Source organism: Phodopus roborovskii, unplaced genomic scaffold, assembly GCF_943737965.1.
Source record: "Phodopus roborovskii unplaced genomic scaffold, PHOROB, whole genome shotgun sequence".
Classification (NCBI taxonomy): Eukaryota; Metazoa; Chordata; class Mammalia; order Rodentia; family Cricetidae; genus Phodopus; species Phodopus roborovskii.
In genome coordinates, this window is record NW_026126418.1 from 33,404,594 (window position 1) to 33,418,937 (window position 14,344).

At 45.0% G+C, this 14,344-nt stretch overlaps 1 protein-coding gene across 2 annotated transcripts in view; it reads left to right on the plus strand.

The window, feature by feature from the left end:
- Positions 1-12,791, plus strand: part of Slc25a12 (solute carrier family 25 member 12) — an 88,019-nt gene extending 75,228 nt beyond the window's left edge. For both annotated transcript variants that reach the window (XM_051184497.1, XM_051184498.1), the window contains 5 exons: positions 5,030-5,170; positions 6,997-7,135; positions 10,202-10,360; positions 10,479-10,569; positions 11,751-12,791. In XM_051184497.1, the coding sequence (XP_051040454.1) occupies positions 5,030-5,170; positions 6,997-7,135; positions 10,202-10,360; positions 10,479-10,569; positions 11,751-11,955 (735 nt within the window). In that variant the 3' untranslated portion in view covers positions 11,956-12,791. The remainder of the gene's footprint in view (positions 1-5,029; positions 5,171-6,996; positions 7,136-10,201; positions 10,361-10,478; positions 10,570-11,750) is intronic.
- Positions 12,792-14,344: the final 1,553 nt, after the last annotated feature.

A 14,344-nucleotide genomic window follows, 5' to 3' on the forward strand; every position in this document is an offset into this window, starting at 1 on the left:
TTGGAGTTGTCCAAGATCAAGGCACCATTAGCTTCATTGTGGTGATGGCAGGCTGGATCTCAGTGGTGCCGTGCTGTTGCATGGGATGCGGAGAAAGGGACAAAGCAGCTGCCTTCATTTTCTGTAGCTAAATCAGTTCTGGGTTTTATGTTCTTAACACTTTGGTATCACCCAGAAGGAAACATTGACTACCAGGGCTAGAGAAATGGCCCGGTGACTAAGAGCAGACTCACTACTCTTCCAGAAGGCCTGAACTTGGTTGCCAGCATGCACATTGGGTAGGTCATACCACCTGTAACTCCAGCTCCAGAGCCTCCAGCATCCTCTTGTGGCTTCCTTGTGCATCATGCACATGTGGCATATATACACAGTTACACATAAGTAAAAATACATCTTTAAAAAATTTTAGTACTATGTATGTATGTATGTGTGTATATATGCATGTATGTGCACTATGTACATGTAGTACCCACAATAGCCAGATGAGGGCATCAAGTCCTGTGAAACTGAACCTAGATCCTGTGCAAGTGCAGCAAGTGCTCTCTGCTGCTAAGCCATTTCTCCAGCCCCCAAAAAATAAATCTTAAGAAAAGGAGTGGGATGGGGTGGGGCTAGAGAGATAGCTCAGCAGTTAAGAGCACTGACTGCTCTTCCAGAGGACCAGGGTTCAATTCCCAGCATCCACATGACAGCTCACAACTGTCTGAAACTCCAGTTCCAGGGGATCTGGCACCGTCACACAGATACACATGCAAACAAAACACCAATGCACATAAAATGAATATAAATAAAATCTTTAAAGAAAAAACCAAAGCTGGGCAATGGTAGTACACACCTGTAATCCTAGTACTCAGGAGGCAGAGGCAGGTGGATCTCTGTGAGTTCCAGGACAGCCAGGACCATTTCACCAAGAAATCCTGTCTCAAAAAAACAAACAAAACAAAAATTCACTGTAGCTATTAAAATGGTCAGACTTGGGCAGGGTCTGGAAAGAGGCCACAGTTTCAGATTCCAGCTCTGCTAATTAAACTCCAGAGTATCACTGATACTATGGCTGAGACTTCCAGTGGGGTGTACGGTGACATTGTCCCTCAGCTACTTGCAGAATGCAGCTAATCATGTTTTAATCATAAGCCACTTTGGTTTAGAAAATCTCAGGTAAATTTGTCATAATTATAATCAAATAATGCATAGCAAATATTTTATGTTCATAAGTGATTTTTAAAAAGCCAAATGCAAATATTTTTTGTTCATAGGTGAATTGGCATTTTTTAAAAAGCCACATCATAGTGCTTTATGATATAATCAACACTTTTCTTATTGGGCATTTCCTGCGTGATTTTGTTGTTATTAAAAACTACAAACTGCTTGTTGTCACAAATACAGGTGCATCTTCTCCATTAAGAAGTTACTATTCTTATGGAAATGGATCACTAAATAATTGTATTTGCTGCAAGCTGAATGTTTTTCCTTTGGAAGCTGTTTTGCTGTCCTGTAAAAATTAGTCCTGGCCTAAGACAAACGCCCATGAAAGGGTGTGACAGAGGTGCAGTCCTTACTCTACACACTAGTCTTCTTGTCAGCCACAAAGTTCAATAAAGGACAATGCACACTCCTTGTCCTTTCTTTTTAAGTATTATAAACACCCAAAGTTTCATTATTGCTATATACATTTACTTTTTAATTAATTAATTAATTAACTTTTGAAGCAGAGTTTCTCTGTATGGCCTTGGCTGTCCTGGTACTCACTCCTGTAGATCAGGCTGGCCTCAAACTCAGAGCTCTGTCTGCCTCTGCCTGCTGAGTGCTGGAATTAAAGGCATGCACCACCATTGCCTGGCTATTTGTTTTGAGACGGGTCTCACTATGTAGCTCCAGGTGTCCTGGAACTCACTCTATAGACCAGTCTGGCTTTGAACTCATGGAGATTCTCCTGCCTCTGCCTCCTGAGAGCTGGGGTTAAAGTGATCGCTGCATCCAGCCTGTGTAATAATTCTCTCTCTGTGTATGTGTTTGTGTACATGTATGTTTGGGTGTGGTGTTGCAATGTGCGTGTGAGTCGTGTCTCTGTAGTGTATACATGTGGGTGTGTGGAGGCCAGATGAGGACATGTCTCTCACTGAACCTGGAATTAGGCTGGTGACCAGCAAGCCCTAATGAGCCTCCCATCTCTGCCTGCTACAGTGTTGGGGTTCCAGCTATTCACAGCAGAGCCTGTCTTTTTATGGGGGTTCTTGCCACTTGAGCCCATGGCTTCATGTTTGCAGAACAAGCATTCTTACCTATTGAGCCTTTCTACCTCCACCCAAAGTTTTAGACAAATTAAGTAGCAATCTTATAATTTCTAAAAAGTTTCAGTGTTTCTAAATATAATTTAACATGATCCTAGTCCTGTTGCTTAAAGTTTTAAAGTGCTGAGTAATTTGAAAGACACAAACAAGCATGGCTGAACTGATAGAGAAGTTTTACTCCTTAAAATCCAGGGACTACACAGGGATGACCTGATGGATGTGTGCCTTGCTATTTATAGTGTCACTATTCATGGTTGCCAAGCTCTCTTGCTGGGAGATCCATATTGGCAGTTTGCATCTGTGTTCCAGGGTGTCATAGGGAGCCGGGATTCTCCCCTTCAATCTAGACAACAGTTGATGTGACCATATATGTGTTGTTGGCTGCAGGGTGTCATATGGGAGCCGGGATGTTCCCCTTCAATGCAAACAACTAATGTGACAGTATGTGCAATGTGTGCTGTCGGCTCCTTTTGTCGGATGTACTGAAGAAAGCTTGTTACCTGGACACTGAGAAATTTGGAGAAGTGTTAAAGGAGCGCTCAGCTTACTCAGCTGGCAGTCGCTTCTAAGAGGGTCAGATGAGAGCAGAGGCTCTCAAGGGAGGGAGCCGGGTGCAGGCAGGCGGGACATGGCAATTCACCAGTGGCTAAAATGTGAAAGGACAAGCTGCATGTGGAGGTGGCACACGCCTTTGATTCCAACACTCAGAAGGCAGGGGCAGGCAGATCCCTGATTTCAAGGTCAGCGTGGTCTACATAGAGAGTTCTAGGACAGCCAGGGCTACACAGTAAAACCCTGTCTCAAAAACACAACCAGCCAAACAAACAGCCCCCAAACCATGAAAGGCCTCTGTGTTTATTTAAACATAATATCCGTATTTAACACTTAGCACCTAAAGGTAGGTCGGTACACTGGGTGGTAAATCTGGGGGATTATAATAAAAATGTATAGTTCTTTTCTTTTTATTTTAATCTGCCTTAATTTAGCTTAATTTAGAATATAAAGCATGTTTCCCCAAAGACAGTCTTTACAACCATTATTTTAAAAAGTGATTTCAAGGAAATAGTAAACTTTTCAATTGGTTTGGTCTTTAACTCTAGCTATAGGAGTAATTACTTGGATTATCATTTTAACATAATTTTACCCAGCAACCCTTTTGAAAGCATTGTTTGCTTAGACTGAAACGGTGAAATTCTCCCTTCTGCCTACAGTGCAGCAGATTATAAAAGAAAGAAATACAGACAAAGCAACATGTACCATTTGGGTCATCCTTGTTGGGGCTCTGTGTGCCTGCTGGTGGTCTGTGCTATGTCAAGACCAAAGGGGATTAGTTCCCTGGGGGATTCGGGACAGTCAGTTGCCCAAGGGAGGAATCTAGGGCCAGTGCAGTGTTCAAAGTCAGGAGTGTTGAAGGGTCAGGATTTAAACCAGAGACATTGAAGTGTGGTGTTGTCCCAGTGTGGTTAGGAGCCACCTTGCTGTCCTTTGGAGGTGGTCAAGGCGGGTGACAGTCTTAGGAAGATGTGGGGAGTGTGGGGGGGGGAACTGAGATGGTGTTTGGACACCTGTGGAAGTGCACAGGGAGGAACACAATTCCTACTTTACAGGGACATGCACTGACACTGAGTTAGGACTGTGTGATGATTGTGATTATATGAACACCATTGCAATTGTATAATATTGTATCAATATAGTTACGATTATATAATATAAACAGCCAGTTTAAGACAAAACGCACAAATGAGATTTTTTTTTTTTGCTTCATGGAGATATTATTATATTTTTTTTTACTTTTATATATATGTGATCATGTGTATGTGCTCATCTTTATTTTCTAGAAATCCCAAAAGGAACTGTAGCAGTTATTTTAATCATTCTTTTTCTATCCCATTCTACGAGCTGGCAGATCTCAGATGCAAACACATTCTGATTATTTAAAAATCCAGTCTGTCTCTCACCACCAGAGTGTAGATCTGAGGGTGTTGCACTCTGGGTGACTCAGAGTTTCGTTTCCTAGCTCTGTCTTGATTTTCTTCCCCCTTGTCTTGTCTTGAAATGATACTAAAGTTTGCCTTCCCAAATTCCTTCCTTCTGTGTGGGCGTCACTGGGCCAGGCTCAGAGCTCCATGCAGAGCTCCGTGCATGCTCATGTACGGTGTAGTTTGAGCCAGGGGAGATAAGTCTGATTGTCATGGCACCCTGTGAGGTTAAGGATGTGCTCGTTTTCCTGCAAGTTGGCAGGCTGCATCAGTGCTCTGCCGAGCGCCTCCCCAGCCCACCCCCTACATCTTCACTCACTTTGGTTTTCGAATTGGGTTTATCGATTTCACTGTTTTGAATACGCTTGAGGTTATCCTTGAGGGTCAGTTCTGAGAATCGGTCTTGACATTTCAAATAGAAATAAACATAAACTGGCCATGGTGGTTCACACCACCCTGCAAGCTGAGGCAGAAGGATTGCTGTGAATTTTAGCTTAGACCCGGCAACATAGTGAGTTCCAGGCCAGCCTGGGCTACAGACTGAGTGATCCCTTGCCTCAGCTAGGCACGAACCTAAAACGACATTGACACGAGGCATCTTTGGTACATGTCCACATGTCCACACCGTCTCACACCAGACACGATGTGGACCTCTCCTTCCCCAATGTAAAGTGATAAAATTGTCTGTGGCTTTTCCTTCATGGACACTCCCAGCCAGCTCCGATGTGGAAAGAGCTTGTCTGTCTCCCTTGCTTGCAGGCTGGAGGCTCCCAGGTCATTTTCACCAACCCTCTGGAGATTGTGAAGATTCGCCTGCAGGTGGCCGGAGAAATCACCACGGGGCCCAGAGTCAGCGCTCTGAATGTGCTTCAGGACCTGGGACTTTTTGGGCTATACAAGGTGGGTTGATTTCTTTGGCTGACTGAATGGAGAAGCTGTGACACACTATAAACAGGAAAGAATGCAGAAGCCAGATGACACCCCATCCCCATCTTGAGAAGCAGAGTGACCTATGGGATAGATAACCCAAATGAAACCAGGACCCTCGGGTAAAGGCAGGAGATATACACACGAGTGCTCCTGGTGTCATTTTTAGCTTTTATAGAGCTGCGTGCATGGCATCTCTTCATAGAACGGCTGGTTTCAGGCTCACAGCCTTCATTGTGACATTTCTGTGATACTCGGGGTGGGTTTGGTACTGCAGAGTAATCCCGTGACTAGCCTGAGTCTGAATACTTTCTTCTGTTGTCGTCCCAGGAGGGGCTTCTCCTGTCTCAGTCATCTGACCGTGGGGGGGGGCACAATGCTAGAATTGGACAGGATTTCAGTCTTTAAGAAGTTAAGTGGGAGGATTTGTCAATAATGAATTCCATTAAAAAACAACAACAGTTACTGTACTTTCACAAAACGCCAGTCAACAGATTCCTCCCCTGCAGGTACACTTACTGCCATCATTATAGATCAGATGTAATGGAGCAGAAGCCAGTATTTTTCTTTAACTAGGAGAGTATTTCTTTCCATTCCTTTCCCTGGTACAAGAGGGAATAGGGAAATTTCACCTCTATAGGGGACTGTCTTTCCACAGCATTGGATGTATTTATAGATCCATAACTGCTGAAATGTGTAAATTTACCTCTGTAACTGCAAATTAGAAATTAGGAATGTCTAGATTAGAGCCTCACAGCCCCAGGGTGCTGGGGAGCGCGGCTGCCAGGCACGTCTGTCTTCACAGAATGCCTCCACTCTGCTCCTCTCACCCACCCTCTTTGGCCTCCGTTGAGATTCCCTCGGAGAGCTGAATGCATAAATATTGGTTCTGTCTATATTACCCTGTAAGAGTCCTTGGATGTTTGTGTTGTTATAAAAACAAAGCCACCAGGGAACCCAGCACTGATGTAGCATTTGTCTGATGAGGAAACGCTTCAGGCCAGGGCTGGCATGGGTCATTGGTGGAGGAAGGTGCTCACTGCTCTGCCTGGCTGGACAGACTGTCTTTTGGATGTGGGAATGAGCAGGGAAGGCTTTGGGTGTTTTTCCCTCTACCAGTCCCCTTCTCCATTGCCTCTGGCATTCTGCCTGGTACTCCGTCGTGGCCTTGGAACTGAGATTGATTTGGTAATTTGTTAGGTTTTTTTGGGGGGGTGGGGTGGGAGGGGTCTTGGGAATCAAACCATGCATTTTGGGATCTTATTCTAATACCTCTCCTGTTTCCATTTCCACCTGGATCCCCACTCAAGCTCCCCACCCCCACCTCCAGAAAAGCTGAACAGGTCAGGCAACCTGGGAAGTCTGAGATGCCTTATGAATCCCAAGATGCCGCCTTCCTTAATGCACAGAAAGTTCCAGTTACACAGTGGCGCGTTGCAGAGACCTGCAGCAGAGTACCCTCGGAGTTAATACTGTACTCCACTTTAGTGTGATTACCACAACAGAAAACAAATTAATGTTAAAACCCCAAGTCTAGCACTTCTAGAAATGCTAGGAAGGTCTTCATTGCCAGAGTGCTGCAATCGCCGCTATTAGCCTGGATGCCCACTTGCCCTTTGAAAGCTTTCTGCCATGCTTGCTTGCTCTGTTCCCCCACCTAATTCCCCTCACATCACTACTAATGTTGTTTGAAGGACATCTCAGCTTGTCACTGGTGCCTGCCTGCCTGCCTGCTTCCCACTCGGGCATTCAAACCCCGTTTACACACTGTTTTGCACTGTTTCCTCACCGTGTGACAGGGTGCCAAAGCGTGTTTCCTCCGAGACATTCCCTTCTCCGCAATCTATTTCCCTGTGTACGCTCACTGCAAACTCCTTCTGGCTGATGAGAACGGACGTGTGGGAGGCATCAATCTCCTGGCGGCTGGAGCCATAGCAGGTAACTACAGATCTTTTTAACCAAAGAATTCTCTTAAGAAGTATACACTTTGCCCTTTATTTCTGGAAGTTATTGTTGGGATCTGACTTAGCTGGTTATAGCCGCCTCTTCTTTGTGGGATGTGCTGGGATTCTGATGAGAGTTAATTACATTTGCATAATGTGGATAAACAACTTAATGCAGCTTAGCAACTTGGAGCCAAATTAGATCTGCCCATCTAAATTGGGCTTCATCATTAACATGGTCCTTAGCCTCCTTGACTCCTGAAACCTTGGGTGCAGCCAAGGAAGGTGGAAGAGATTTTTGCCTGATCACTTGGCCCTTTGACCTAGTGCTGATGTGCAGGCCCTGCCTGCCCTTGTCCTGTAGGGAGGAATATTCCTGTTTTGGCTCAGAAGCTGAGCTTCGTGAAGCTATCTTCTTGCTGCCACGGCTCTCATTAGACCAAAGCAGCACCCCACAGCAAACTGTCCTCAGCCCTCAACTCCGTTTCATCTCTTTCTGACCTGAGTGTTCAGTCTGGTTAATGGTTGCTTGAATTGGTTTCCTCCTCTGTAGTAGGCTGAGTGCTTCTGAGGGTAGGGGTTTTGTTACGTTCCTCCTGCCTTCCCTGTGTGGCCGGCATAATAGTAGAGGCTCGGTACAAGGCAACAGATGATGGATCACATCTGGATGGATCTTCATCTGGACTAAGAAGACACCAGCTTAGGCCCAGGAGAGTCCATCAGAGAGAGGAGTCTGGCAGCCAGGAAGGGACCAAGATGCTGCTTTGGACTCACAGCGGGCGCGTGCGTGCGTGCGTGCGTGCGTGCATGTGTGTGTGTGTCCTTATTCTTGAGTTATCAGGAAACTGACTTGGAATAGAAGGGACCAACCAGGGATCTTTAGATGCAGCAACACCCTGAAATGACAGGGGAAGGAAAAGGCCTGTTTGCCTTCTCCACTGCAGTAATGAACCTGCACAGAACCTAGCATGGCCGGGACTAGGCTCCTGGTCCCTGCTTGAGTCTTTTTTACTTATGTTTTTATTTTTTTAGATAGATTTATTTACATGTGGGAGGCAGAGACAGGAAAGCTGAGTTTGAGGCCAGCCTGGTTTATATAGTGACTAGTTCCAGGACAGCCAGAGCTACATACTGAGACCCTCTCTCAAAAGACCAAAAAACAAAACAGGGTTGATATATTTTTATGTATGTGTTTGCTTGTATGTATATATGTATACCACATGCATGCCTGTTGCTGGAGGAGGCCACGAGAAGGCATCACTCCCCCTGGAACTGGAGTTACAGGCAGCTGTGAGCCATCATGGGTGCTGGGAATCAAACCCAGGTCCTCTAGAAGAATAGCCAGTGCTCTTAGCCACTGAGCCACCTCTCCAGCCCCACTGCTTGGCTCTTAATTGCTAAGTTAGCCTCTTCTGCTTACCCTAAGTATGGTGCTTTATATTACTAGTCCTGGGTTCTGAGAGTGTTGAAATGGATACATTGTTCTTGCTTGTGATGACAAGGGACAACTTGTTTTAAAAACAACCCCACCAAAAAAAAAAAAAAAAAACAAAAAAAACAAAAAACAAAAAAACACCGCCAGGAATTTGAGCCCTCATCTAGGGTGCAGCATATGCTTGGGCCTCCGGCATCTGTGATCTTGGTTAGTTGAATGAAAACTGCGGGTGAAGTTACCTGATTAACCTGGCACAAGTCCCCCAGCTCTTTTCTTGTACTCACCAGATTGTTATGAAGGGGGTAGCATTTTCCCTTCAGATTTTCCCTTGTGTTTCCTAATCGTCAGCAAAAGCAGCCAGGCCTTTGCCAGCGGGCGGCGAACCATGTACGCAGCCGCAGAACTGTGTATGTAGTTCCGGATCACACCAGCTTCTTGCTCATAGACATCTGACATGTTTTCACAAAGAGGAGAGTTTTTCTAATTATTACCAGCCAAGCTTTGCTCGAAGGTACTGAGAGCTTCTGGAGAGCTGCCTCAGAGGGCAGGCATTTTACCTCAATAGGGCACGGGGCTGATCCTAGGGGAGCACTAGCATCCTTCCCTAACAGAGCCCCCTCAGGGCCACCTGATCCATTTGCCTAGTGATAAGACAGCGATATTTAGGTCAAATTGAATTCCTTCCCCCTAGGGAAGGTCATGCTGCTCCTTCAAGATCTGATCTGTTTAATGAACAAAAGCTGTGTTTGAGAAACGCATCTTCTGTGTCTTGCTGCTGCAGCGTCTCAAGTGACCCTGGAGAGCAGAGGCACAGGGGAGGAAGAGTGAGAGGAAGAGGATGATGGGCTCCCCTGCTGCTCTTTAGCCGGGAGCCTGCCCTGCTTTCACTGGGTTGTAGTGACTTCTGTCATGTGAACACGTCCTTATCAGGGATCGGTCACCTCTCTCTTAGCACCCCAAACTTTGCTTTAGACATTCACTCCTGCAGTGTGTGGTTGGCAATAATCAGCCAAGACCACTGTGGTTTGGTGACACATACATTCTGTGACTCACTAAATTGATGTCATCTCATATATTATACGTGAAAATACTTGCACCTTATTTCAAGGTGAAAAATGTAAAAAGAGGCTGGGCAGTGGTGGTTCATACCCCTTTAATCCCAGTACTCGGGAGGCAGAGGCAGGCAGATCTCTGTGAGTTCGAGACCAGCATGGTCTACAAGAGCTAGTTCCAGGATAGGTTCCAAAGCTACACAGAGAAACCCTGCCTTGAAAACAAAACAAAACAAAACAAAACAAAAAAAAAAAAAAACAAAAAAGTAAAAGTAGTTGAAACTGGAAAGGGGACATGGGAATTGTCCTATTACTGTTATTGCATTTTTCTCTCTTTCATGGTTCTTTGGGATGGTGCAATCAAGAGATAGTTCCTTAATTCAGAGAGAAAAATAAAACATTTCCTCCCTGATTCTGCTGAAGCAACTAGCAGGCTTGGAGACATTCTCTCTTTCCACTGGTGCCTAGGTACCTGTTTATGGAGTTTTCAGTTCCCCTGTGGTTACAGCTGTGGATTGTCTTGTTGGATGTGCAAAGTCCTTTTGATGAACTAAATGTAGCTTTCTCTTCAAAGGTGTGCCTGCTGCTTCTCTGGTGACCCCTGCTGATGTTATCAAGACTAGACTGCAAGTGGCCGCCAGGGCTGGCCAGACAACATACAGCGGGGTCATCGACTGTTTCCGAAAGATTCTTCGGGAAGAAGGGCCATCAGCATTCTGGAAAGGGACTGCAGGTAGATGGTGGGGTGGGGTGGGGAGTCCTCTATGGTGGTGCTCTGGCTTTCATGTCCTGTCCTTGCCACAGCCTCCAGATGGTGGCAAGGTCTACCCTATCCTATCTGTCTTTTCCAGCTCGAGTGTTCCGGTCCTCCCCTCAGTTTGGTGTCACTCTGGTCACCTACGAGCTTCTGCAACGGTGGTTTTACATTGATTTCGGAGGCCTGTAAGTGCATCTGCCCCCCTTGCAAAGATGGCACCCAATCCAACTAGCACTTGTTCTGTTTACAGAGCCTCTTTGCTGAGAAAATGGATGCAACCGAGTCCTTTAAAAAAAAAAAAAAACCAGTGGGTGGAGAGCAATGGACTTTAAAAGTTCCCATTCCCATGTTAGAGTCAGAACTGAGTCAGACCTTACCAGAGAGACTCAGTGTACAGTATTCAACACTATTTTAGGGAGGCATCAGATTAAAATGCTATGTGAATAATTGTCTTTTTAAGTGAGAGTATGTCATTATTAGTAGGATTATTTAACAATCCAGTGTGTGGTAGTCACACTACTGAGAGATAATCATCATTCTCCATCATTTAGTGCATAAATGGTCAGACAGCTAGTTCACACACATGGACAGTGGTCCACGTGCTGCTCTGAGTCAGCATCTCTTAAGCCTATGAGTGAGTGAGTGAGTGAGTGTCTCCTGAAACCTCAGGAGGCCAGAGCTGGTGAACCAAGCATGGAGGGAGCCATACATAGAAAAGATGTAAGAACAGCAATCTTATCATCCTCCAGCACTCAGGAGGCAGAGGCAGGAAGATCTCTGTGAGTTCGAGGCCAGCCTGGTCTACAGAGCTAGTTCCAGGACAGGCTCCAAAGCAATACAGAGAAACCCTGTCTTAAAAAAAAAAGTATCATCCCATCCCATTGTACAAATACTGATGTTTGCCTTTTCTGTATCTTCAGAGAAGGACAGTAGAAGCAAGAACTAAATCTGTTTCTCTTTTAGCGATAAGCTTTAAGAGCCCACAAATTTAAGAAGCTTATAAATTATACCAATTTATATGCCTTTATGATAGATTTCACACATGCTTCCTGCATAAAATTAGAAAATAGAAGTCTACACATAGCTATCTTCCCAAAGGCATCAGTAACTGAGTTCATCTGCTCATCTTCTGTCTGAGAGTCTGCTCGTGTTTGTAAATAAACACTGGAGGCGGGACCATTTTTCTCCTATATAGGATATGAGAAAGCAGTATTGTGCTGAGGCTAGAAATCCTGTCTGATGCACAAGAGGTGACATGGAGAGAGCTGAGACAGCCTTCTTCGTGGTGTGTGGGCGCCACTGACCGTGCTCAGTGCCACCCACCTTCATGCGCCCTGAGCTCACTCTGCTTTTTTCCTGTTCACAGCAAACCTTCGGGCTCAGACCCAACACCGAAGTCACGCATTGCAGACCTCCCTCCTGCCAACCCCGATCACATTGGTGGCTACAGACTTGCCACAGCCACTTTCGCTGGCATCGAAAACAAGTTCGGCCTTTACCTCCCCAAGTTTAAGTCTCCTAGTGTAGCTGTGGCTCAACCCAAGGGGGCGGCGGCGGCGGCAGCTCAATGACACAGCAACTGCAGACCGAGGCCCAGGAGAACGGCCCTACCGTGTCCAGTCAGCTGCACGGTACTGTCTGCACTGGGGTCAACCACTTTCTATGCGACCTCTACATGTATTGTTTATAAAGTGATCATACGCCCAGGGAGAACCACAGAGCAGTTTCAAGCTTTAGTCTTTATTTGTTGAAATGTTTTCTGAGCCTTGGCATGAATTACGTGTTCTAGACTCTTGCTTCGCACAGCTTGTACCTACAGTGACTGTACATATTGTACATCTTTGTACAGAGACACCTTGGCACCTCATCCCAACAAATCACATTTATAGAAATGTATCGCAGTTCTGAGTGGCTTGAACTGTACAGAATGTTTTGAAAGTGTTTTATTAAGAATCATGTAAGAATAAATGTACTAAAGTTAAATTCATTCTCTTGGTGACTTATGGAAGCCAAGCTTCAGTGCTGACTTCAGTATCCGACTTCAGTTTGTGTTCCATTCTGGAACAGGAAGGTGCTGGCTGATAAAAGGCAGAGCCAGATGATGCTCACGGCATTGAGTAGGAAATGCCTTGGAAAGGTGTATGCCCGTGGATGCCAGAGGAGCAGCCGGTGACTTGTGTGTGCCGATGTGTTTCCAGTTGTTTGTAGCATTATGCAATCTTCCTGTCAACTGGAAGCAGCTGCTCATGTCCTCACACACGGAGACAGGGTGGGCTCCAGGATGGCTCCCTTAGCTTTGCTTTCCTCCCATGCAGCAAGGTAAAGGCCAAGATGTTGAAAGAATAAAGTTTGGACGTTTCCCTCCATATGGTATGATATGAATCAAAAATAAACGCACACCAAAATGCCTGCATGGAGTCAGTTTCCTTCGCCAGTAACCCTCATGGCGCTTTTAGTCTGATTTGTGACTCTAAGTGACTCATGGTCAAGTCTGTGCCCCTCCTACCTTAGGAAATGTAGACTTTGGTTTGGAGGGAGGGAAGGACAGCTCCTGTGTGGTGGTCTCGTGGGTCTGGGTCTTCACAGTGAGTTCAGATGGAGGTGACTTACTCAGAAAGTCTCTCACCTGGGGTGAGCTATGGCCACACTTTGCTGTGGCTGCTACTTGACAGGTGGTGACATCAGGACTTGTTTACTTTAACAAAGTGCTCTGGGAAAACATGGATGTGGCCAGTGACCAGATGTGAGGATGTGTACAGATACATGTATGATTAAGGGCAAACCTAGAGACAGGCCAAATCACCCAGTGCCCTACACAGTGCTCAGCAGTTGGTGGCTGACAGCCCCGTATCTACAACTTTGAGCTCTCTTGAACAAAAAATATTTGAAAGACATTTAAAAGCAGGCTCTTTCTGTCTTTAATTTATTCTTTCCGTCATTTCTTCCTTCCTTTCTTGGTCCCCTCCCTCCCTTCCCTCCCCCCTCCCCTTTCTCTCTTCCTTCCTTCCTTTTTTTTTTTTTTTTTTTTTTTTAGACAGAGTTTCTCTGTCTAAAACTGTCTGGAACTAGCCTTGTAAATCAAGTTGGCCTAGAACTCATAGATTCACCTGCCTCTGTCTACCAACTGCTGGGATTAAAAGTGAGAGCCACCATGCTCGACTGAAAGCTGCCTATTTCTAAATGTGTTAGATTAGTCTCTTTAGAACTGAACATATAGCATAATTGCTCTTGTTATGCTTGTTAAAAACTATACAAGTAGTCCATGAATATGAAGTTACACATATGTGTATATAGAAGAAAATGACAACATGCCCTCACTGCCTTTTCTTCAACCATCTCTTCCTGTCACTCCTTGCTGACAGGTTAGAGCATAAATTTGTGATCTGTTTTCCATATATCTCCACATGTATGTATGTATATATGTATACATTTTTATATTTAAAGCCAGGGTTATGCAATGTATGTGTGATCCTGTGGCTTGCTTTTCTTCATATGTCTCTCAGCTCTTAACATATCAGTTTATATCCCATTTCTAGTAGCTGCATAGTATTTCACTGTATGGACTATGAAGCCTTTTAAAAAGTTATTTCATTATTACAGACAACACTGTAGTTCGAGGAGGGCATCTTTGTGTGCGTATCATGAGCGACTGACTATGTTAGTATTTTATCAGGAGAGTACTAATTCATGAAATAGATGAGTTTCATATTTTTTATACATCTTGCCACATAGCTCTTCACAAAGGTCTTAGTTTCCTTTCTTTCAGGGTGCATAGATTGCCTGTTTCATAGGCAGACCATAAACAGTGGTCACTGTTATTTTCTTAATTTCTAATAGGCTTGAATAAATGCTTGGTTTGGCTTTTTGAGACAGGGTCTTACTCTTGTAACCTCAGAGTCTAGGAACTCCCTATGTAGAGCAGGCTAGCTTTGAACCTGTAGCAACCTTTTGTCTCCCCTC